This window comes from Bos taurus, chromosome X (assembly GCF_002263795.3).
Source record: "Bos taurus isolate L1 Dominette 01449 registration number 42190680 breed Hereford chromosome X, ARS-UCD2.0, whole genome shotgun sequence".
NCBI lineage: Eukaryota > Metazoa > Chordata > Mammalia > Artiodactyla > Bovidae > Bos > Bos taurus.
In genome coordinates, this window is record NC_037357.1 from 88183253 (window position 1) to 88210244 (window position 26992).

Genomic DNA, 26992 nt, shown 5'->3' on the forward strand with positions numbered 1-26992 from the left:
ACAGCTAGGAATAGAATCAGCCTCTTAAATCTCAATTCCAGGCCCAAACCTCTAGATGGGTGTGCTTTCAATCTCTTACAAACTGTAGAACCTTTTGAGAATTCTGATATTGGGAAGTACCAAACTATTTACACGATGAATCATCATTATAAGCACCCAAAAGAATTTTTTTAGAAAACAACCATTACAACCAACTTAAAGCTGTGTCTCATTTTAAGCTTTTGGATTTGTTAGCTTTAAGGAAGGTAATTAGTTCTAAAATAAAGGCAGATGGCCCCTTATCCTAGTTTGTTTAGAGGATCCTAGATCATTTCTGGGCTCAAGGGGGCTGCTTTGAAAACCTTGTACTAACTAGCCTGACATGGATTAGGGATTGGATTTGGCATCAGGAGCCTTGGGCTTGAATCTTGACCCTGATTTCCTTTAGCCTCATTTTTCTCATCTGCACAATGGGGATAGAACCAACATCACATACAGAGTTGGGGTAAGAATTCAAGGACATAGGACATGGGAAATGTGAAAGCATTTTAGGAGGCCGTAGAGTAGGATACAAATATCAAGTAGTAGTCTAGTAGTCTAGCCATAACATTTTATAGCTATAACATACCTAATTGAGAAGTATCTCTGAAGGCTCAGTTTGAAATGCACTAAGAAATGAATTAGGGATAGTGTTCCTTACATGCATGACAAAGCATTCCAAAGGCATGCCAAATAAGCATATTTGGCAGCAAAATTGAGACATGTCCTCAAATACCAAAGATTGAATATACATTCTGCTTAGTGTCAAAACGGCCCTGTATAAGATGCGTGGGAGGGGGAATCAGTTCCCTTCTCAGATCAGGGCACCTCTGACTATCAGTCAGGACGTTATGTCAGAGAAGATGGTGCATAGAAGCGGGCAGGCCAGGAATGAAACAAAAGCATCCCAGACCCTTGGAAAGAATCCAGACAGAGTTTGAGCAAACTGTGAGCTGCAAAGCAGGAAAAAAATTAGAAATGATTAATGTCCCTTCTCTTTACCTGTTCGCCCCCATTTGCTTGTCCTGTTTTTGCCCTCTCCTAGCTCTTTATTTCTGTCTGCACCCCACATCCTCTGGTCTCCAAAAAATACCCAGTATTTTCTCTCCTTGGTTCCTTTGCTCACACTGTTCTGTTTGCCTAGAATTCCCTTCTTAGCACTCTTCCCAGCATCTCTTCTCAAATAAAAATTCTGGAATGTCCTTTTACTCATTTCCAAACCCAAGTCTACGCCATCCTGCTAGGCTGTAATCAGTTCTCATCTCCTTTGAACTCAGAGTTTCTCTCATGACCATTGTCATTTTCTGCTTGGGGCTGGTAGTTATTTTATGCTCAGTCTTATTTTTCTTACTTGGCTATAATTTTCTTCAGGGAACTTATAGTTATCGGCACAGTGCCTGACACGGAATAGATGTTCAAGAAGTTATTTTAGATGAATGAACAAATGATCATCATTGTTTTCAATAAGCAGGCCACCATCATCTCTCACCTGGATTTTTGCAACAGCCTAAGTAATCTCCCCACTACTTATCCCACTCTAGTCTATCCTTTTCATTATCACAATATATATCTCATAAAATTACTTTCATTATGTTACTTTCTTATACCCAAGAACCTTAAATAATGTCCTGCTATACAGAATAATGTGCAAATTCTCCTGCCTTTCTCTCAAAACCCTTTGATATCAGTTGAATAGAGTCCTTGCTGTTTCCAAGTCTTTGTATATGTTGCTGCAAGGTCTAAGTTACATTGATCTCACCTCTGTCAGGAAGCCTTTCCTCACTTTTCTATCCCTTATTGTTCCTCTTTTATAATTCTGTAACATTACTCTCTGACCTACACATGCTGTAACATACTCATATATTTTCTTATATTATTATGTACCTGTCTCTGGTATACATGTTTTGTTTTCTAAGTGAGACTGAAGACTTCACAGCTTCCCTTGTTCTGTCCACATCAACTAGCATAGCAAAGGTCTGAGGACCTACCAGGTCTTTAGTTCATATTTTCAAACATTTGTCAATTTATTCCCTGATTATTTCATTTGGCTTTTCCTTTGTTTCCTTTCACTGTCTGCCACTATTTTGAGGGGCTTATTATTCAGTTCATACCTAAAAGACAAAATTTACCTGGTAAGAATAGTTTTTTTTTAAGAAAGCCCCCACCTACCTTCAATATTTTCAGAGTAAATCTTACAATACCCTAAGTATATCTTAGCTTGCTGTCTTTGGAAACATCTTAATATCACAAGCTATCAAATTTATAAGAAATAACATATGATTATTTGTTATTTATTGCAAATTCAACAATTATTAAGTGCCTACTATATGTGAAGAGCTTTAAAATAGAATCTTTATGATATAGAGAACAATATATTCTTCTTTAACACATGAAAAATGTTCTCATGGTCTTCCTATCAATAACTAGATAACTGTTAACCTTACTTACTGGTTTCCCAAAACACAGTATATTCTTAGACTCACAGATAAAGACTTGAGTAATAAGAGAAAAGCTACTTGCATCCTATCCAAGGACAACACATGAACAATATCCCCATTCAGAGAATTTTTCTCAACAAAGAGAAAACAGCCAAAGGAGAAGATAGAAAAGTTGTTGAAAAAAATTACTCAGGATCAACACTTCCAAAGAAAATGTTTCTGTAAAAAATTACAAAGTCTCTTCTTTCTCTCTTCTTGCTCAATATTTCAACTTTGAAATCAATATCTTTTTCTCTGCCTATGTCTCCAAACATTTTTTTCATGTTCATCTCTCTTCCATTATCTGATTCTACTGATTTTGTTCATTACTTTCAATTAGTGTATACGTGTGTGGTGGGTGGGGGGAGAAACAAACTTTTCTCACCTTGCCTACATTTCATGGGAAACACACATGCTTTGGTCATTTAACCCTTGAGTTCTCACCCTTTTCCGGAGAAGGCAATGGCACCCCACTCCAGTACTCTTGCCTGGAAAATCCCATGGACGGAGGAGCCTGATAGGCTGCAGTCCATGGGGTGACTAAGAGTTGGACACAACTGAGTGACTTAACTTTCACTTTTCACTTTCATGCATTGGAGAAGGAAATGGCAACCCACTCCAGTGTTCTTGCCTGGAGAATCCCAGGGACGGGGGAGCCTGGTGGGCTGCCATCTATGGAGTCGCACAGAGTCAGACACAACTGAAGTGACTTAGCAGCAGCAGCAGTCTCACCCTTTTCTAATCACTCTCTTGGGCTTTAGGTGTCACCAACACCTGAAACTCAAAATTTCCACGAGTGTACTCATAATCTTCCTCTGGATTCTACCTAAGCCTGTTCTTGCTCCTGTTTTCTTTATCAGTTTAACAACTTCGGGCTAGAAAGTTGAGTCACCTTCCATTCTCCTCTTTCCTCACCATCCACACCAAATGAGTTACAAACCAAATCCTGACAGTATCTCTTCTATCCACTTTTTCTCATACTCATTGCCTTAGGTCCTCAATATCTCTTGCCTAGATTAATGTCCCTTTCTCTAGCATCTTCCTGGCTAACCCATCCTATATATTGACAGTTTTCTTAAATCTAAAGCTAGTCATGTTACTCTCAATCAGAAACCTTCCATAATTCTCTACTGCTTATGAAACAGAACACACGATTCCTTCATCTGACATTCAAGGCCCTGTGCAATTTAGCTTCCAACTAACTTTTCTAGCCTTTCTTCCTGATGCACTAAATGTTCCAAACATATCCAGTCTTTGTGGGATTCTCAGAGTATCACTCTTTCTACTTCTTCCATGTCTATACTCAAGATATTCCCTCTGCCTCCCATCTCTTTCCCTATGCTTGCCTATCCTCCTCAATCTTCAGACACAGTTCAGATCTCACTTCCATCAAATAACCTTCCAAGACTGAGTGACTTCCTATATCTACTTAGCACAGTTCTTTGTCACTAGTATACCCTAGAGATGTTTGTTGAATTGAAATCACATAAGAGCATGTAAACTTTAGGGAAATCATTGCCTAAAGAAGACAGGGAATGAAATAGGCTGAAAACAGGTTACATAGGAGAGGTGGGCAAGAGCTTGATGCCAGAACCTCCTCCTTTATATTCTTCAATGTGCAGCTAAATCTCTATTTATCTATGTGTGCATGTGTGTGTGTGTGTTGTGCATGCATGCATATGTGCACACGCCTACCTACCAGGTTGTTCATCTATTGAAGAACATATACTGGGTATGTTCCTGGGAGTGAATCTACCAGCATGTATCCATGGATGTATACCTTCCCATGACTGTGCCCCTATAAACTCCTGGTTCAAATCCTTGTCACAGTTTTCTGTTTTAAAATGATGCTCACATCTAGCAGAGTGGCACAGTGGATGTGTGCTGGGTCCATAAAATGATGCTCAGGTTAAATGTGATATGAAGTAAAATAGGGACTTCTAAAATCAGTTCTGAGCATATAAACCATATGGTTTACAGGCTTCTGGGGGTTGCTAAGGGAGCCGCTGTATTTAAATGTGAGGAATTAGTATCAGGATTAGCCCATAAGACACAATTGGAAAATGTACCATTGCTAAAGATATTTTAGTTTCCTTTGTCAGAAAATTGTCACAAAGCAGTTGATCCTTGAACAAAATGGATTTGACTGTTCAAGTCCACTTACAGGTGGAATTTTTTCAATAGTAAATACTATACTACTACATGATTTGCAGTAGGTTAAATCTACAGATGTAGAATCTTGGATATGGAGGAAGCGCATATAAGGAGGAAGTCCAAATACAGAGGGCCAACTACAAATTATATACAGATTTTTGACTGAGTGGAAAGTTGCTGCTCCTAACCCCAGAGTTGTTCAAAGGGGTCAGTTGATTTTGTTAGTGTGAGGCACTTGACTGCCATCTGCAGGAAAACTGTTAGACTAAATATCTGTATCTATCTTTATGATGTCTACTTTGCAAAAGGTGTCCCCTTAGGCATGGCAGCCTCACATAGTGTACACCTGCACAGCTTTATGTGGTGATCCTGCCTCGTAGCTAGTCTAGAAATGGTAGAAGTTTTCTACCTCATTTAATGGAGAAGCTCCTACTGATTGGAAACAAGATGGCCATTAGAGTTCCCTGCTAAGTAGAGACTCCATGTTCACTTTCCTGATCAGAGCATTTTCAAGCTCAGGGTGCTGATCTGATCAGAGGCATTGGTAAAATAAATTAAGGCTTTTCCTGTAACTAGTAGAAAGCTATTTTGGATAAAACTTGGACTGCCAAGGGGGCATCAAAGCTTAATTGTTGCTTCTTATTCCTCACAAGAAAGGGAGAACCTTAGAATAGTCATATTGACATCTACCTTCAAATTCAGGTGCCAGATACAGAAATTTTACACCAAGATAATGAGTCAGGAGCTTTTCAACTGTGGTGAAAAGAATACCATAAATAAATTAAATTCTGATTAACAGTTAAGATTAGTGAAAATCATGCCAAGTAGTTAAACACAAAACCTTGCTCTCTATATACTATAATATTCTTTAGTGTTGCTATACTTGTGTTTTAATAAATTTGCATTTTGTAAAACAACCTGACTAGACAACTCATCATTCTCATTTTTATCAGGATTACACATATAACTCAAGACTAGTAATTCAAGTTCACATGATCAATACATGAGTGCTAATAATATATAGGGTCCTTCTGGGTGAGATAGAAAAAACTATAGCCTTCTGGGAGGACAGGAGGCAGCCCCGCCTCCCATCACCTATTGGTAATGCACCTGTGTCATTAAGTCCAGCTTTTGAGGGGTGAGTATATTAAAACTTACCTGTATACCTAAAGAAAGAAAGTAATGATGGCAAATATCATGGCACATATGCAAATGATACTAAAATAAGCCAGTATTTGCATATTTTTATTTTTGAAATATGTATTTTAAATCTAATTTTTCACTCAGTCTTTATATTTTTCATAAAGTAGTTCAGCCACCATGTATGGAGTGGCATGAAGTATGTTAGGCCTTAAGAGCCTTATCTTTATAGCCTTAATGGGACACAAGCTGATAAGCTCAGTTCATGAGAAGCAAATGAGAAGCAGAAGTTTGTACAGGGTGGTGGTACAGGAGTCCAGAAGAAGGGCACCCAACCCAGATGGGATACTGGTGAAGACTTGCTAGAGAAGACTGCTGAACTGAACTGAGTCAGCCGCACATTACTGGCTTCATTTAAGAGTCACAAAAGCTAAGCTATAGAAAGATTAAGCAGTTTACTCCTTATTACTGCTGCTGCTGCTAAGTAGCTTCAGTCGTGTCCAACTCTGTGCGACCCCATAGACGGCAGCCCACCAGGCTCCCCTGTCCCTGGGATTCTCCAGGCAAGATCACTGGAGTGGCTTGCCATTTCCTTCTCCAGTGCATGAAAGTGAAAAGTGAAAGTGAAGTCACTCAGTCGTGTCCCACTCTTAGCGACCCCATGGACTGCAGCCTACCAGGCTCCTCCATCAATGGGATTTTCCAGGCAAGAGTACTGAAATGGGTTGCCGTTGCCTTCTCCGACTCCTTATTACACAGCTATATAGTGATCAGGACTAGAACCAATGTGAAGTACCTCCCAATCCAAGAAAGAGTCAAAAACTATTGAATGTCTGGTTACAAAGTATCATTTTATTTCAGAAATAAATTTTATTTGAGAAAGTTCCATACTTATATGCCTCTTAGTCACATACATACGTTAGAATATTAGAAAAATTCAGGCACACCAAAATAATCCAAACCTGTAGCCTCTTAGGATAGCTAATTAATACCTATGCCACAGTCCTGGCAACCTCTAGTTCTTAATTTTGTGGTTGCTACAGCTTGCAATGCAGGAGACCTGGGTTCAATCCCTGGGTCGGGAAGATCCTCTGGAGAAGGGAATGGCAATCCACTCCAGTATTCTTGTCTGGAGAATACCATGGACAGAGGAGCCTGGTGGGCTACAATCCATGGGTTGCGAGGAGTCAGACACAACTGAGCGACTAACACACACACACACACACACAGAGCTTGCTACAGGAAGATGTATTGCATAAAAATGAGGCATTAGCTCTAACTTCCTTGGATACCAACTTTAAGAAACATGAGTCATTCAAATCATTCTCTAAAGTTCTTCCACCACCAAAGGCAGAAGACAAAAGCACTGCTAATTAAATGTGTAATTAGGGTTTATTATAACTAGTATATATTAGTTTAAAGTCTCATTCACCACTGCTTTGAATTGGTTTTGTCCTATCTTTATTTGTGCTTAATTGTCCTATTTTATGTGTTTAATTTTGTAGAATACTTTATATTCTTTTTGGATGCAGGCAGAGTATGAATTCTAAATAAATAATAACAATAGATTACAGGCTCTTTTATGTGCTGCATGTGCACATTTAAAAAATTATTGGAGGATAATTGCTTTACAATATTGTTTTCTGTTTACAATATTGGTTTCTGCCATACATCAACATGAATCAGTCATAGTTATACATATGTCCCCTCCCTCTTGAGCCTCCCTCCCACCTCCCACCCCATCCCACCTCTCTAGGTTGTCACAGAGCCCTGGGTTGGGCTCCCTGTGTCACACAGCAAATTCCCACTGGCTATCATTACTCAGCTATAAAAAAAAGAATGCATTTGAGTCACTCCTAATAAGGTGGATGAACCTATTGTATAGAGTAAAGTAAGAGTAGAGTAACTATTGTATAGAGCCTATTGTATAGAGTAAAGTTAAGAGTAGAGTAACTATTGTATAGAGTAAAGTAAGAAAGAAAAAGACAAATATTATGTATTAACACATGTGCATGGAATCTGGAAAGATGGTACTGATGAACCTATTTGCAGGGCAGCAAGGGAGACACGGACATAGAGAACAGACTTGTAGACACAGTGTGGAAAGTACAGGGTGGGATGAAACGAGGGAGTAGCATGGAAACATATACATTACCTCAAATGCACATTTTACAGTACCCTGGGGCCCCTTACAAAATCAATGTGTATGACACATTTATGCCCATTTTATAGGTTTTGGAACAATTTTACTGTTTTAAATTATTACAGAAGCTTACAGTTATATATTAGCTTTTATTACCTACTTTTAGTTCTATCTACAATTTACTTGTGGTGTCCTTAGTCAGGAACACAATCCCCAATAACAAAAATGTTTCTACAGGCAAAGACAGTATACAACCTACTTTATGACAACCTACTTTATAAGACAGCTGTTATACATTCCTGGGGTGGGTGAGGAGGGAGGAACTCTCTAGAATGACCATGTTTCCAGGACAGTGTTATCTAGTTTCTGGAATATTAGGTCAAATTTTAAACTCTGACTTTCTTCTTTTTATTATATAGCATGTTCCTACATCACCAGCACCATTGCTAAGAAGCCAGTACTAAACAGGGAGTACAAACTCACTTTCCTATTAGCTTAAAATAAAGAACTGGGAAGGTAGGTCAGTTACAGATCCAAATTAGCATAGATAAGGACTAATGAAATACTTCTTGCATTTGTGTTAAATATTAGGCTTTCATTTGACTTCATTGAGAACAACATTAAAAGATTCTACTGCTAAAAAGGTTTTTTAAAACACTGGACTATTGTTTTAAAAACACTCCAAAGGTCCCTTTCACAACAGTCCATGGGTCTACAATACTGAAGATAAAAGGTTTCACTGGATTCCCATCATGGTTTCTTATTTTCTCTGTAGAAAATCCTGTGGTATGAAATAGGAAAAATATTGAAGAGAAAGCGCATTAGGCTTTTACAAAAGTGGCATGTGGCCAATGAAGGCCCAGAACAATAGAAAAGGGACACTAGATAATGTAATTATTTTCTTCCATTTTTAGTTTTAATAGTTTTATTTGGAATTTGGTATACAAGGAAATTAAAAGTTAGTGTTTAATTACATGCCTTATCAGCCAACCCTCTGCTTCAGTCATTATTTTACTAATCAACAGCTCTCCAGTGGTTGTACCTTATCAGTCGAATGATACACACAATTGTATAAGTTGCCTTCAAAGTTTCAATAGGACTTTGCCCAATCCACTTTATTTTCCACAACATTTCAATCTGTAGTCTGCAATGTTATCAAAGTGGCGTTTACTTCTAAGTCCATATACCTCACTCTCCCATCTGTAGGCCCTGGCCTCACTTGCCCAATTGAAGCATAATTCTTCTTCAAGCATACCATAATTCTTCAAGCACACCACATTTCTACCTGATATTTTCCACTGTCTCTGTTTAATTTAATTCCACTTTTCTCTAGGTTTGAGGAAGATATAGTGTTTCCACTTTCCTCAAACAACTTCATTCTTTCTCCTAAATTTCTTATATCAAAGTAAATTTGCTATTAGGCAATCCCTTATATCTGAATCTAACCCATCCATGAAAAGTTTGGGTAATGGGCAACTTTATTCCATTCTGATAATTGGAAAAGTAATAATGCTTTCCCATTCCATCTTCAAAATCCTCAACCGACTTAGTGTTTTCATTAAAACACTCTAAAATACTTATGCAACTGTCCTCCAAATATGTACCATATTGTAAAGCATTTAACACATCAGTGCGTGTGTGCTAAGTTGCTTCAGTCATATCCAACTCATTGCAATCCTGTTGGCTGTAGCCCACCAGGCTCCTCTGTCCATGGGATTCTCCAGGCAAGAATACTGGAGGGGGTTACCATGCTCTCCTCCAGGGGACCTTCCTCACCTGGGATCAAACCCGCATTTCTTACATCTCTGCATTGACAGGTGGGTTCTTTACCATTAGCTCCACCTGCGAAGCCCAGAACATCAATATCTAATTATTAACACTTAATGAACAAATTAGCAGATATGTGTAGTTCACAATGATGCTTATGCTATACTGGATACAAACAAACAGAAAAACAAAGCTGGCTTTCAAGCTGCCTGGGAATGTATGTTTTTGATTTGCACCATTAGAAGAAAAGAATTTTTCTTCTTTTTAAAAAACTTAAAAAAAAAAAAAAAACTTTAGTTCTGATGAGGGATGTTGGAAAGGCAAAATAAGGCTTTTCCAAGAACTTCTAGACAGAGGACTCACTAGTGAGAAGCGATATAATAGGAAAACCATGAAGAGAGCCACTGAATGGGTGCTTGGACTTCCAAAGTGAAGTCAAAAACAAGCAAAAATGTCCTGGAGATATTGTTACAAGTTGAGTACATTAAAGCAAAGGAGACCATGGTAAACACCAAAATTATCATTTTAATTAGTCTTAACATTAGTCAAGCTGATTAAGGTGAGGAAAAAAGGACAACAGTATCCAAATTATGGGTAAGAGAAAAGTTATGTTCTACTCAAGTCTGGCAGGAGGGAAATCGTCACAATAAGCATTAATTGTTAGTGAGAAGGGCACCAACTTGTTAATTTTCTGAAATCAATAATCTTGTTTTATAGCCTCATTTACTTTCCTCTCTTCTGTTTATGCTTAGCTGTTTTAATAATGCTACATCACATTTTCCTTTTATACTGCAAGGGAGATGTACAGTGATGTAAGTAAACCATGAAATAGTATGTTAAAAGTAGATAATAGATTACACTTATTAATGACAAATGACACTTATTAAAGGAAAGTTAACAATCAAGGTAATTCTAAAATAGGATGTGGCAACTACTGTTAGAGTTGGGATTTGGAGGATGATGCTGAAACCACTTCAGGAGAATGGGAACTCAACTGACAAAGCCCAGGGTTACTGAAAAATTTTCCTGATTTCAAGCATCTCTACTCAGAGCCAAGGAGATGAACAAATTTTACTCAGCAGGTACCTTTCATTTCCTGCCTCAAGTTGCAAAATTCCAGACGAGAACGTTAGCGGCAGCAGAAAGCAAATGAATGAATATCCAGGATTCTGAGTGTTCTTAGTTGAGTCCTGTGAGCAGTGCTTCTAGCCTCTCCTGCTCCTGGAGGCAGGGGCCAAGCTCAGTCCCCATGCCCATCACTTCTTGTTTCAGAAGAACTCACCAAAGCTCTGGGTGGGAGCATCATGCTTATCTCAGAATCCCACAGTATCATGTGCCTTGCCTTGTGTTGCTATGAGGGAAACAAGGCAATGGGAATCCCTATTCTCAGGGGCCAATATCTCTCTTACAGGCTTTTTAAAAGCAAAAGACTTAAACGGCAAATACTTGTAACACTTTGGAAGATGAGAATCTCTAAGTGCTACAGACAAGGCTGAAGATTCTGATCTTAATACTGCATAGTTATTGTTTAGTTGCTCGTGTCCAACTCTTTTGCGACACCGTGGACTGTAACCCACCAGGGTCCTCTGTCCATGGGATCTCCCAGGCAAGAATGCTGGAGTGGGTTGCCATTCCCTTTTCCAGGGGATCTTCCTGATCCAGGGATGGAACCCACATCTCCTGCATTGGCAGGCCGGTTCTTAACCACTTAGCCACTCAATACTGCATTACATTTGCCTTTTAAATTACTGATTCAACCTTGGTTGGATTGTACACATTTTATTAACTCTCTTAATTTTCTATATTGGGTTAATGAAAGCTGGATAAATTGAATAGTCTGTCTCCTAATAATTGTTGATAATGTCCTCAACACATAGGTATTTCCCTTCTGGGTAGGAGGTACACAGAAAAGCATGATTCTGTAACTTTGTGTTAAAGAGACAAAGCCATCAGTACATTTTTGCATATGGCTAAAAAATAGTCTCAGAGACTTAGATTTTCCTTTTGGAAATTTAACAGTGAGTCTCCCCCAAACTCAAGTCACAAACCTAGCTGGACAAATGAAATCTAGATGGCCAAGTAAATGTGAGTTCAGTCTGCTATTTACATATGAGACATTTTGTGTGTGTAGACACACCAATTGTGTATACATAAAATGTATACTCTCATTGCTTTATACCTCTAATACATCCCTTAATAGTTATGTTTCAAGCACATGTTTAGCAAGCATATCATACAGGTAGATACATTTTAAGCTAAAATTAATTCGTGTTTACTGGGCCGGGAAGATCCCCTGGAGAAGGGAATGGCTATCCACTCTAGTATTCTTCCTTGGAGAATTCCATGGACAGAGAAGCCTGGCGGGCTACAGACTATGGGGTCACAAAGAGTCAGACAGGACTGAGTGACTAATACTTTCACTTTTTTTCACTTTCAAATACAGTGTAGAACAATGCACATGACCTAATGATTAAGTGAGGGAGGTGACTGGGGTAGGAGGAAGCTTGAGACATAATTGCACATTCCCTAACATCTCACTGTTGTAGACTATAAGCATGTATTCAGAGGAAATAAATGGGAAAAATGTATGAGTAATTATCTCTTGATTGGTCGGTTGCTATATAATTTTTATTTACTTTTTGGAAGCTTTCATGATTTTCCACATTCCCTGAAATTAGTATATATTTCATTGTTTTATTGTATTACATTTTTGTTTAAGAAGAGGTATGCTGAAAGAATTGACTGAGTGAATGCCTTGGTAAAGCAAGCTGGGAAAGCAAATAATCACTCCCTGTACATCTGTTTTGCTAACTGGGTCCCTCATTTACTAGTGTTGCTTCAAGGAAATCTCATCTATGTGATTTTGCCCACCATGGATTCCTCAGTGCTAAACAAGTAGGGACACAAAAGAGGCACTCAGTGTAATTAAAAATTTTTTAAACCCTTTAAAAAACTGAAGTATAGTTGGTTTATAATGTGTTAGTTTCAGGTGTACAGCAAAGTGACTCAGTTATATGTATGTATGTGTGTATATATATATATATATACACACACACACACACACAATTCTTTTTCAGATTATTTTCCATTATAGGTTATTACAAGATCTTGAATATAGTTCCCTGTGCTATACGGTAGGACCTTCAATTTAATTTTTAAATAAGTAAATGAAGTTTAAAATTTGGAAAACATTGAGTCTTATTCTCTGCTTATAAACCTGACTTGGAAATTGTATGTATTTGTAAGAGCCAAGCCCTTTATCACTCTACAAGAACAGACATTTAAGTGAGCACATAATTAGACAGCCACTGTCAGAACACCATTATTGAACTGGCTAAGCTCCTTCTCAGCTAGGTAGGGGTGTGTGTCTAATTTGAAAATTAGTAGTAAGACTGTCATTGCTTTAAGTTTATCATCAGCTCTTGAAGTTTTATAGTATTAGAGAGGCATAATAATACAGTTAATTCCCAAATTATTTCTGTTTGGTTTGTAAAAGAAGTATATGATTTTTTCCTCAGAAGGTTTTCCTTATTAATTCTGTTTTCCATGGACAGGATTTGCCTTTCCTGACTGTACACCCTGACTGATGGATGGGAGAGGTTAACCTGAAATGGGCCGGGGGGCAGAGAGAAGCCAGCCTGGAATTAAACATTGACTACACTTCAGCCTACTTGGTGGTTCAGTGGTAAAGAATTCTGCTGCCAATGCAGGAGGCATGGGTTCCATTTCTGGATCAGGAAGATCCCCTGGAGAAGGAAATGGTAACCCACTCCAGTATTCTTGGCTGGAGAATCCCATGGAAAGAGGAGCCTGATGGGCTACAGTCCATGGCATGGCAAAGAGTTGGACATGACTTAGCAACTAAACAACAACAACAAACTCCTCAGCTTCATGTTCTGAATTTAAGGTTCACTGGTGTGCGTGCCATGCATGCTAACTCACTTCAGTCATGTCCAACTCTTTGCAACCCTATGGGCCTTAGCTCACCAGGCTCCTCTGCCTATGGGATTCTTCAGGCAAGAATACTGGAGCAGTTTGCAATGCTCTCCTCCACGGATCTTGCTCTCCTCCAGGGGTTCTTCCTGACCCAGGGATCAAACCCACATCTCTTAGGTCTCTGGAATTGGCAGGCAGGTTCTCTACTAATAGCGCCACCTGGGAAGCCCTAGGCTCACTGGTTCTAGAATGATATAACCTTTTCCTTGCATAGTTCATTGGTGGCTCAGACGGTAAAGTGTCTTGCTTACAGTGCGGGAGACCTGGGTTCAACCCCTGGGTCGGGAAGATACTCTGGAGAAGGGAATGGCAACCCACTCCAGTACTCTTGCCTGGAAAATCCCTTGGACGGAGGAGCCTGGTAGGCTACGGTCCTTGGGGTCGCAAGGAGTTGGACACGACTGAGTGACCACTTTTCTTTGTGTAATAATTTCTAGTCTTTAGAGTGGGGTGGGTAGAGAGGGTACTTTTTCTTAAAAGACTGGTCTTTTTTCTCAGTTTTGCTCTTTCTTTAAGAAGTTTCTTTAGGGGAATAAAGTTCAAGGCTGTTGGTGAGATTATGGCCAACTTGCCTTAGGTTAGGGGGGTTTCTCTTCTTTTCCTCTTAAATTTCTTTTTTTCCCCAAACCCTTTGAATGTGGAGAGGAATCATTATTGATTTTAGTGAATTTGAGGGTATCTCTTATGATGGAAAATTTTTTCTTTAGAGGGAGCACCTCTCTTTAGGTTTGGAGGACTTCCTTTTTTTTTTTTTTTTAAACAGGTATTGTGGACAGGAGCTCTAAGGGCCACTGACTTTAATGAGATTGGGGAGCCCTTTTCAGGAGGATTTCTCTTTCTTTCTTTAAAATAAGTAATCTATTTGGAAGAAGTAAGATTGGGAACATTTGTCTTTGAAAGAATTTATTTTCCTTTTAATAGAAAATAATATTTGAAGGATGGAAGATAGATAAGGTACCAGGGTTCCAGTGAGACTGGGTGTATCTCCCTTTGAAGAAGCTTTATAAAGAGATTTTGTGTTTTATTTCTCCTTTTTATGTGGGGTGGGGTGGGTTGATTATCAGAAATAACATTCATTATTTTCAATAAGGCATTGGTTCACCTCCCCTATGAATTTTTTCCTTTAAAAATTACTCCTTAATTTATTTTCTTCTTCCTCCTCTTCCATTCTTCCCTCCTTTCTCCCCCTCCTTTTCCCCTCCTATCTTTTCTCTCCCTTTCCTCCTCCTCTTCTCCCACCTCCCTCATTCTCTTTCTTTCTTTCTTTGGAGAAAAAATGTTCAGGGACTTTGGTGAGTTTGGGAGCTTCATCATTCCCTAAAAAGGAGATTTCTCTTTTAAAATGTTATATTATTTTCTTTCTTCTTTCCCCTCTAATTCTAAATGCATTACTTGTTTTGAGAAAAGGGAACTTTGTGGAGACTGGGGACATCTTTCCTTAAGAGGACTTTCTTGGTCTTGTTTCTGTTTCTCTCTTACCTTTCCAAGGTAAAAATTTCTTGTATTAAAAATAAAGCTTTGGGGTTTTGATGAATTCAGGTCACCTCTCACTAGAAGAAGATTTCCTTTTCTTTTTTTCTTCTTTTAAAAAATTGTTTGCATTTGTTTTCATTGTATTTTGACAGAAAAGTTCATGTGTCTGTGAGATTGGAGCTTCTTTTTAAGAGGATTTTGTATTCATTTCTTTGATATAATCCCATCCACCAACACACGTCTTTCCATCATTAATTTTCTTTTAAATCTTAAAAATCCTAAAGAAATTGTATTTTGAAATAATATTCATGTTCTTGGTGAGGATGGGGCATCTCCCCTTATTTATTTATTTGTTTTCCCCCCTTTCATGGGAATTAAACATTCAGGGGATTTGGTAAGATTAGGAACCTTATCCTTTAATATTTCTTTCTTTATTAAGTTAAAATGTTTACATGCATTTGGGTGGAGGGATTCATAACTTTCATTAATTTTGATGATTTTGAAAGTATATGCCCTTGAAGAGATTTCCCCTTTTGTTTTTCTCAAAAGAAAAAAAAATGGAAGTGAATAAAATTTATTTTTCTTGGTGAGGTTGGAAGGCCTTAAGAGGATCCTCTCTTTTAAAATTTATTCATTTGTTTGCTTATTTGTGGGAAGGTAGTAGGTTTATTATCATATAGTTGGAGGAATAATCTCTTATCTTTTTAATTAAGATATAATTCACATACCATAAGATTCATGATTTTACAGCATACAAGTCAGTGGTTTTTAGTATATTCACAAGCTGTGCAAACATCGTGCTTGTGCTCATCATGTCCTACTCTTTGCGACCCTTTGGACTATAGCCCACAGACTTCTCTGTCCATGGGATTTTTCAGGCAAGAATACTGGAGCGGGTTGCCATTTCCTCCTCCAGGGGATCTTCCTGACCCAGGGATGGAACCTGTATCTTCTGTGTCTCCTGCATTGCAGGTAGATTCTTTACCACTGAGCCACTGGGGAAGCCCCTCCCAAACATCACCATTGCCTAATTTCAGAACATTTTTATCGCCCTCCAAAGAAACCCTATACCTTTTAGCTATCACCCACACTTGCCCTCCCACCCACTGCAGTTCCTGGCAACCACTAATCTACTTTCTGTCTCTAAGGATTTGCTTATTTTGGACATCACATATAATTGGAAGAGATGACTGTAGGGAGCTTTGATGAGATTGGTGGACATCAACTTATTTTCACCCCCATAGGTTTTGTGAGAGACTGGGCATGGGCCATGAGGTGCAAATAAAGTTTATAAATTTCAAGAAAATTTTAGGGTGAAAAATACTGTTTACCTTGACATGATTTCTTATTGTTTCATTCTTTTCATTAAGATTTTTCTCTTGGGGACATGTTTCATGGGCTTTGTCGAAGGAGAGGAGCTCCTCCCTTTAGAATTTTTTTTTTTTCTTAAAATAATTTTCAGGGGCGTTTCATTATCTGGGGTCATTGTCCCTTTCTTTTTTAAAAAATTTGTAAATTTGTTTCTTCTATTTTGAGAATAAGGTTTATTTGCTTTGGTGAGGGTGGGGGCATCTCCCTTTTGGAATGACTGCTTTCTTTTTTAAATGCTTTTTTTCCCACTTAGAAGATTATAGTAGGCAGGCTTTGGAAAGATTGGGAACCATATCCCTAGCAGAATTTCTATTTATTTTCTTTCCAGAAAAAAAGGTGGGCTTCTTTGGGAGTAATAGGTTCAGGGTCTTGTGCCTCTTCTCCTTCCTCCTCAGGCTCCTGTTCTATGATGGTCTCCTCTGGGAGCATCACACAGGGAACAGCAATTACTACTTTGGGAAAAAAATCAAGCCTAATGGAATGTCAGCTTAAAAGTTTTTCTTAAACAAATGAGAATCTTGTGTGTCACAGAAAGGCATATGTTGGATTTGTAAAAAGTCTATAATAGATAAATTGATAGTTATACCCTATTAGGTGTCACTGGAAAAGGAAATGGCAACCACTCTAGTTTTCTTCCTTGGAGAATCTCATGGACAGAGGAGCCTGGTGGGTTATGGTCCGTGGGGGTCACAAAGAGTCAGACACCACTGAAGCGACTTAGCATACATGCACTCATTGGGTATCACATTCTATTTTTGCTCTCTCCCACCCTGCTGCCTTCTTCAGGGGAATAAAAGAGTTAATAATGCAGAGGAAAGCATTCTGCAAACTGTAGAGTACCATACTAGCAGTAGGCATTATATAATCCTTGTGATAATGCCCCTGAATGCTTTCCTGGCCTCTGTGGATTTTCCCCCTTTCCCTGGAAGCACTTTGGGTAACTGATGGCTCAGCTGTTCCTGTGCCTTTTGGGCTGCAGATCCCCAGAAGCCCCAGTTGGAGATTTTAATAAACACATAAGAACTGTATTCTCAGAAAAGAAAGACCACTGGCCAAATATCTCATTAACTTTTTTAGAACATCCTGCAGCAAATGCTCAGGCGCTCTCGGAATATACCAAATATATCAGATGGTGTCATCAAAACCTGGTAAGGAGGGGGGAAAGAGCCTAACAGGAAAGAAAGTAATTTCATCCTGACCTTCAACAGGTTAAACATTCGAATTTACAATCCTGAAGCTGTTTACAGTCACTGCAGATATTCTGTTCACTTAGGGAAAAAAAATGTATTACCCCTGAAATCAACAACATCATTAGTCTGCTGCTGCTGAGACTGCAGGGAATAAGGACACTTTCCAAATCAGTTTTTTAATTGTTAGTAATTTGCTTCTTAATTATGATTCTAACATTCATTCTGAAAATGGAAAGATTGACTGCATTTCCCCAAGGGCTATATATTCCAGGCTATTTAAATAAGCATTTACTTATCCCACTGAAATAAGTGAGAATGCATTTTTTATTCATTCACAGAAGCAGTCTCTATGTCATTGCTGAAAATGGAATTGATAGGTCTCAAGCCTCAGCGAGTGTTTATTGAGCAAAAATAGTAAGGGCTGAATTGTATTGGGCACTGGGAAGGAGAGATGGTATCTACCTTTGAGAAGCTTGGTCATAGGTAAGATAATAAAGCATTCCAGCAAGAATTACCAGGTGTCATATAAGCAAATGCCTGCTGCTTTTCAAGAAAATGTGTGCAAAAATACCAGGAAACTGTTCTGTTATGGTTTGGGATATAATGGTCACTGCTGAGTAGTCATTAGGAGTGAGGGATACAGAGGCCTCTCTCCACCCTAGAAATAAAAGCCACAAAAGTGTATTTCATCAGTCACCTGTGTGGTGTGATTATAATTTCATAGCTGATCAAACCCAATGAATAAAAATACATATGGTCTTTTTTCAACCACAGCTGAAGGAAAGGAAGCAAATATGGTTCACATGTAGGACCCCCCCCCACCCCGCCCCACCCAAGAGAGTTATAACATTGTTAAAGAACCAATTCACACATCTTTACTTATACTTGCTGCCACCAGGTGGGAGACCATGGCTCATTTCCTGGAAGTTAAACCATTTCAGAAAGGAAGGAAATAAATTTGGTTCACAGTCTGTTATTCTGGTAGCTATTTGGAAAGAAAATACTAGCCCTCTTTTCTCTGTCTCTACCCTTATGCTTGTCATAGATTTGCAACCAGCAGGTTCTGAAACCCCCAAAGAGAGCAGACTACACACTAGAAGACCTTTTTTTAGTGCAGTACTGGTCAGCAAAGTTATCTGGGAGAAATTTGCAGTCACATTCAAAGCCTTAGTTTCACTCATTTTGTCCTTTGATTTATCAGGCTAGTTTCATGCTACTGGTACTGACTGTGCCTTACCACGTAGGATTTCATTGTATGATGAGAGCTATATATTGTTTTGATCTCTAAGATTCTGTGTGTGTGTACATATATGTGTGTGTGTGTGTGTATATGTCATTCCCCAAGCTTGCCTCAAGAAGGCAGTGTCTGAGAACAATGCAACAAAACCCTAGATAAGATGGCAGCCCGTTTGCCTTGAATGTTAAGATGCAAGTCAGCTGGTTATGGGTGCTATTTGCCTGAGGAGAATGCAGCCGAGAATGGTCCTATCACTGAAGATCAGGTATTCTCATCTGCACCAGGGAACAATTGCATAGCAACACCTAGACTGTTGGAGAAGTGTTTGCTCCTGGCAGTTTTAGCATTATCCAGATTTTTGCATCCTTCAAAACCCTCTAGGGTTCGTGTATATGACCCTTTTCACAGATGGGAAGAAACTCACTCTACAAGATAAGTGACTGAACAAAAGACCAGCTCTACTTGGCAAAATCAAACTGGAGGGAGGTGGTCATGGTCACCTGCTGAGACGACCAAGTACCTGTGGGTCAGTTGGCTAGCATGCCTGAATGGACACTGTGTGGAGGAAGCTAACACAAGCTAACACCTACCTTGATACTCCTTATCTGTCTGGCAATAGAAATTTTCTTGTCAAGCTGGTGAGAGATGCTTTCCCTCTGTCACAGGGCTCATCCCTGGAGCTCCCGGCCTCCAGTCAGTCTTTCAGAGGCCAAAGAGGCCATACATTCACTGACCATCCTGGTAATTAAGCCTTCAGGTGTCAGTTTCTCAGTCCTGCTGTTGGAATCTCAAGAAGGCCACAAGTCAGGTCAGCCTTATTGTTCTTATCAGCTTTATGCAAACTCTCCCAAAAAGACAAGAGCAAGCACCTGGTTAGGGTGACTTCCCAGGCCCAGCTGCCCTAGAGATCACTGCAGGGAAGGGCTGCAGGAGGAAATGGTGGGGCGTGGAGATCCACTCTCTGTGAAAGCGGGATTGTTGGATTTTTTTTTTAATCTTAATCTCCTGCAGTTCTGTTTTCTTTCTTTTGAAACCTGTGCACTTTTTTCCCCTGTTAAACTTTTCCCTTCATTGTTCCTCTTTTTCGCAAATTCAAGCCTCCCTATTCGTAACTCAGGAAGCAACCAGCGCTTCCATTTCCATTTTAAGATGACAACCTCTGTCTCCCATTCCCCTACATTCTACAAGTGTGCGGTCCAGAGTGACAGGATTCTGAGCCTTGTCCCTATGCCCTGCTAAGCAGCAGGTTGGTGTGGTGTGTTGTTTCTGTGTTTTGTATTGTTTTTCTTTGGGGCTAAGCTCAATGAAGGTGTATGTATACATTATTATGATTTTCACAATCTTGTGGAACGAAGTTTAGGAAAACGAAGAGTAGGGGGAGCACAAAGAAAGCATGAGAGACAGACTCCTGAAGATCAGACGTCGTTTTTGGGGTTTCAAGGTCCAAAGAAAGACCGAAAACCTTCTTTCTTCCCCCTCCCCCCTTAGCGGGAGGATCCCGGTGAAGTGCAACATTTACAAAGGCGTCTCTGAAGACTGGAAGAGAGGAGGGTTCCCATTCACACGCTCTCAAATATCAACTCCTATTTTCCTGTCCTTAAACCAGGACTCCTGTACCATTTCAACTGGCACCAGTGCGGGATGCCAGTCGCCCGCTTGTGACGCGGCCCATCACTGTAACACTGTGTTTGCACCTACCTGACGGGAAATCCTGCAAACAGATGGAATGGTGGCTTCGACGCACGCATGCTCTCCCAGTCCTCTCGGGCGAACCCTGCCCTTCCCCTGCAGTGCGCGTGGGCGCCGCCCAACCCCTAATCCCCACCCGAATCGACTACCAGCGCCCAGCGGGCAACAGAGACTCCGGGCCCTTCCCTGGAGCGCTGCCAGTTGCGCCCGAGCTGAGGACTCCCTCTCCAGTGGCAGGGAGGGGGTCAAGCAAACGACTGCGGCTCCACAGCTTGGGCCTCTGCGGCAGTGACCGCGGCTAATAGGTGTATCCCACTGTCCCCACTCAATCCCATCCCTGGGTACCGTGGACCGGCCGCTAACACCTCTCTAGGTCTCTTTCGCTCCCTGGGTCATCTTCCTCTTCTTTTTCAAGATATAGGCGCTCACTGCACTGTCACTTCTCATAGGAAACACTGCTCTGACTCCCAACCGGTGCTATCACCCCCGTTTCTAGACCCCTAACAGCCCACTCTCACTTCCACATGTTGCTTCCCGCCTCCCAACCGCTTCCCTCTTCCCTGGGCTCCCACATCCCCGCATCTTTCCGAGCATCTTTGCTAGTCCGTGGCAACCAAATGGGATGCTAAGGGTGCCCAGAGTCCCGAAAGCAGGATAGCCATACGGCCTCGCCTGGCTACGAGCCCTCCCGCCCCAGGGGGTCTTTTTCTTACCTTTATACTGGACAGTGGCACTGGCACTGGTGTTCGCGGCGTTGGCGAGGTCCTTAGACCCTTCTCTGGAGCGACCACCGGACACTGCAATAAATGTGGTGCTGGGCTCTGCTCCAGACGGGACACTTGAGCCGGCTCAGGGCAGGACTCTGTGGCTGGTTCTCTGGCTGGTACTGGGGCCGGCTCGGGGGCCGGTTCTACGGCTGGTACTGGGATCGGCTCAGGGTCTGGATCTGGGGCTGGTTCTCTATCTGGTTCTAGGATCGGTTCTGTGTCGAGTTCTGAGGCTGGTTCTGGGGTCGCCTCCGGACCAGGTTCTGGAGCAAGCTCTGGACAGAACTGCGGTGCCGGTTCCGGCGAAGGCGCGCGGAGCAGCCGAGGAGCCCGCGCCGGTGGCGACGGCAGGAGCAGCGGCTGCGGCGGCGGCCACGGCGGCGGCGGCTCTGGACATTCCGCGGGCTGCTCTCCATCCTGAGGCGGGGCAGTGCCCTGGGCCGCCGCAGCTCCGCGGTCCATGGCCGCACACCGCCTCAGGTCCGGGCAGCGGGCGCCCTTGAATTCGGAGAGCTAAAGTACCCTCGGGCGCCCCGCCCACCCCAGTTCAACAACCCCTTTCAAGGTGCCAAACTTTCCCCCGCCCCGCTCCATGGCTGGCTCTGCTCTGAGGTCTAACCGGGGGATGCTCGGCGTCTCCCAGTGCTGGAACACGCCCCTCGGTGAGCGCACACCTCTTCGTAAGCAGCCACGGGCCGGATGGGCGGGAAGCGGAGGGGCTTGAGAACGCGGACTGGACAGAGCGCTTGATGACCTCCTAGCGACGCGCGGGAGGGGAGGGGGAAGACACAAAGGGGAGGGGGAGTGGGGAGGCGTTGAGAGGGGGGTGTTGGAGCCCCGCTGTGTTTAACCCTTTAGTGACGCAAATGCGAAAAAAATAAAAAATAAAAAGCTAAAAGCGAACTTGAGGGTCTTTGCAATCCCCCTTACCACCCAGCTGTGAGCTGCTGCTCAGGTCGGCTTCCATCCTGTGACTGCTCTCTCACCTCAGCAGCAGGTGAACCTAGCCTCGGACCAACCTCTTGCCCCCCATCTCCAAGCCTCTGTGGGCAAGTAATCCTTTTTTTCTAACCAGGGAAAAGAAATTAGGTGGCACGGGGTTGGGGGTGTGTGTATCTCTCTCTGTGTCTGTGTATGTGTTCAGTCTTTGGGGTTGAAGTAAAATGGGTGTGTGTGTGGTCAATCTTTTGCATTGAAGTAAAATTTGTCCCCTGTCTCAGTTTTTGCATTTCTGACCTTTGCCAGATCCAAGAGGTTTGCCGTAGGGTACAGGGTTTGAGAGTGCTTCGGGAAACGTGTGTTATGAAACTGGGCGACAGCCCTGGCTTTCCGCAGCCCGCGGATGTAGCCCAAGAACCAGACAAGAGTGCCCGGGTAGCGGCGGCTCGGTTGTGCTCTCCTGAGCTGAGGCTGCCCGGGTATCCGCAGCGATCCGCCGGGCGTCTGTCTGGCTCGCCTTTACGGTAGGAGACTGCCTTTTGCTTTTAGCTGGACTTGTCAGGTTTCAGGAGGACTTTTTACTGAACTTGTTAATGTGTGTGTGTGCATCTTGGGCTGAGGAAATTCACTGCAACACTCACACCTTTTTCACCTCCTGATACCTCCGAAGCATACTCTTGCAAAAAAGAGCGGCCGGTGCCTGCCGCATCACCCTTCCCACCGCATCTGGAGACTTTAGAAGCTCTCTCGATTGTTAGTCATGTACATGTTCACGTACATACAAACTATCACCTCAGTCAGAGCTAGACTTTAGATGCTAATATACTGAAAAATTGCAATTAAAAATTGAGATGACAGCTCGTTAAGTCACTGCTCTGTGGGAGTGGGGGAAGGAGCACCTATAAACCTAATTTGAAATATGACAATTGAATTAATCTCTGACACACATAATGCTGCTGTTGTGGATGGCAGCCCTTCTTTTGCAGCCCCTCCTTTCCCCGTTTCCTCCCAGACCATATCCTCCACTAATCCCTCTTCTTTTGCTAACTGACAGTGACCCACCCGGAATTTTCTAGAATCTGCAACCTTTTTCTGTTTCCCACACCACATCCCAGCACTAAATATTAATAATATTTGCTTTATTATTATTATTAACACCTCAGAAGACAGTCTCCCCTATCCCCGTCCAAAGACCAGAATCTCTGATGAGAGCTGCATTTCCCAGATCCTCACTGCAGCATCCCAGCCTCAACCCACTCTTCTGGAGAAGGGTTACACTGCTTGACAGCTACTAAGCTACCACAGGGACCATCTCTAACCTCTGGGGCTGGAGAAGTCCAGGGGAGGTGAACCTTTTCTATCAAGTTCTTCACTGATGGCAGAACTCCTTCCAGTAAATCCACACAGACGGTTCATCCTCTTCATCCTCCTTGGGGTTTTCTTCCTCTTTCCTATCCCTTACTCAAGCAGCCAAGCTGCTTTTACCCCTAAGGGTTCAGGACTGAACATACAGATGCCAGACCTGACCAGCCAGTAAGCCTATGCTTGGAGCTCACTTCTTGGGCTTTTAGGCTTTGGTGAAATCTCTAACCTTAGAAAGGGCCATTATCTCACATTTAAATCTTATTTTCACTAGGCCCTGGCATATTAGAAGAGCTGAAGGCAGAGGAGTCATTGAGTAGAATGACCTCTTGGGTTAGAGAGTGATGGGGTGCAGTTTGGCATAGACCAGGTGTCATCAAGCAGGGCACCACCAGAGGAAAACTTGGAGCTATTGCTTTATATATGTTAATTGATACTCTTGTCTATTCTTCTATATTTAATCACAAGGAGTCCAAAATGTATGATGTAAAGTCTCGCTGCAAGGTTAGTTTGAGGGTGAATGTTAAAATAGTTGTTTGTGGGTGACTTTTGCTCCATTAGGGTGTGTTACTAGAGATATATTGGCTAGATTGTATTATGATTAATTTAATAGAAAGTTCTCAGCACATCAGAAGCTGCCTTATTGCCTTATGTGTCAGCAGTGTTTTGTTTTGCTTTTTATTCCCTCATCAGCTCAGTGTTGAATGCAGTGCTTTGCATGGGACCACGGTTTGCAGCGGAGTGGGGCGGGGGAGAGAAGGGGAGGGTGGTTAGAATGGATTGATTGGTGCTTGAGTTAGGGAGACACTTCTGCTGTATCTTATCTATACCTTCCTCTCCCCCATAGTCTACTGGTCTCCTAGAGAGAAAGTTTTACTTGGATGCTTGTGTATTTTCTTTAAAACGTAACCCAGTGCTGAGGCCATAGTAAGGATTCAGGAAATGTCTGCTAAATGGATGTGCAGCTTACCGGTTAGGATGTCTTTCTCCTCTGAATTGCTTCTAAAAAGTATTTGATATTCCAGATGATTGATGATCTCCTAAGAGGCTCTTTTCTAATTCAACAATACTGACAAAAGGGCCAAGAGCTACATAAGAGTAAGAATGACGACCATCTCCACAGAGGCTTGAGTGGACATGATTCTGTGTGTCCCAGGGCAGACATGGTCCCTCAGCTGGGACTTTTTGGCATGTTATATATGTTATCCAATTGGGCAGGATGAAGGATTTATCAGTATGGTGGGCTCATACCTTTGGGTATGCAATATGCTACCTCACCCCCACCCCTAGCATTTATCCCACTTCCACACAAAATAAAGTAAATCCAAGTCAAAACAGAGATCCTTGATTCCAGGCTTGTTAGAAATTCTGGAGAGGCAAAGTAGAGAAAACCCAAGAAATGTGGCCAAATTAAAGCTCTTATTACTCCTTTTTTTTCATTTTCTTTTCACTATTGAGTGAGAGTGTGACACTGCTGAGCTAAGTGGAAGCCCCTTTTTCCCTTGACCCATAGCTTCAATTTTCCTAAACCTTCCCTTTTAGAGCAATTTGGGGATGAAATAGGTGCCTTTACTGAGTCTTAGCTGCCAGTCTCCCCCACTTCTGCCACCTTGGCAATGTGAAAAGCCAAAATAACAACCTTTAGAATACTCTACTAAATAAAATAAAGAGATGGGATGAAGAACAGTGTTTACTGAGGAAGGTAGAGGATTCAGACAATTAATTTCAATGGGATTAACATGCAAACCCATTATCTTTCACTTGCTCTAGTCCCATAGGATTTAATTGATCCAAGATTGGGGGTTTAAGAGTTAATATCTTGTATTCATATAGAGCCTTTGCTTTCTAAAGTACATTCACATGTATTATCTCACTTGAGCCTCACAGCAAATGTGTGAGGCAAAGCAAGTCTGGACTTCCATTCCACATCCCTCTAACCTTTTACAGATGAGAAAACACAAGTCCATTGAGATTAAATGATATGTCTTAGGTCACAGAGATAATTAGTGGTGGAACAGACATTTAGAACTTGTGTCACTCAACTCCCAGAGTGTAGTGCTGAGTTGGGGTTTGTGAGACAGGGGCTGCATGAATCCTCTCCATCACAAAGCAGGAACCCTGCTTTAATGCCCTTCTATTTCTTGAGCCTGTAAGAGGAGCAGTGATTCTTACATTTTTACCTTTAGGTTTCTCAACTCTCACTCTTTCTCTCGATGGTAGTTAATGATCTGTAGCCAACCTCACTATAGGAGGCCCCTGCTTAGAGGAATCTTTTTGAATATGTATGTAATATAATAATTCACCCAGTGTGTACTTGTTTTATTGGTTCTGTTTTTTATTTTCTTGAGTGAAGCATTCCACAGTTAAGATTTAACTGGCATTTACTGCCAGTCCGAGGTATATACAGCCCTTTTAGCCGCGATGGGGAAGGAGAAGATGGAGCAGAAATATTAGACAATGTCCTTTCCCTCAAGAATTTTTAGAACTTGGTGATTGAAACAGGACAATTACAGGTGAAAAGAAATCCAAGCACAGATGTCAGTTTATGATTATGACTTCACACTTTGTGCACATGGGGTGTAGCAGTGGAACAAAGTGTGACAGTGTGGAAAGGAAACTGCAAAGGGAGTCAGGAACTCTGGCTTCAGATTAAGTTGCTACCGCGAAACTTACAGCATGACCTTATACAAATCATTTACTATCTTTGGGCCTAAAGTTTTCTCATCTGAAAAAAGGGGGTGAAGGGATAAAGTTGAACTTGATCAGCTAGCTTTAAAGTCTGTTCTAGCACAAAATATCACTAATCCTGTAAATGAATCAGAGAAAGCTTCTTGGAAGAGAGCATACTTGAAGTGGATCTTGAATGATGCAGTTAATATGAATCAATAAGAAGGAAGCTGAAGGGAGAGGAGCAGGGATTGAAACCTGGTGGTAATATGTCATTGGTTGAGGTAGGGGGACCCTACCAAGGATTGATGAAAGATGAATTTAGAGCAGAGTAAGTGTAAGTGGTAGGAAGAAGGCAGGTTGTAAAAGACACTGAATGCCAGACTGAAGGATTTGAAAATTTTATTGTAAAGGTAATTGGGAGTCAATGAATATTGTTTGAGTAGGGGTGACATGGCAAAATGATAAAACTAACTAGTGAGAAAAATTATCCTTGACAGTGCATTTAGTTTTGGAAGCATGTACAAAATCTACTTTGCTCCCTTTGAGTTGGTATCCAGTTAATTTCAGGTCACTTGTGAAATTATGATTCTTTATTTTTG

General features: G+C 41.4%; 1 protein-coding gene across 1 annotated transcript; it reads right to left on the bottom strand.

The window, feature by feature from the left end:
* Positions 1-21254: 21254 nt before the first annotated feature.
* LOC132344349 (diacylglycerol kinase kappa-like) lies at positions 21255-21884 on the bottom strand. The gene has a single exon (XM_059883839.1). It carries the CDS (start codon positions 21882-21884, stop codon positions 21255-21257), a length of 630 nt encoding a protein of 209 aa, XP_059739822.1.
* Positions 21885-26992: the final 5108 nt, after the last annotated feature.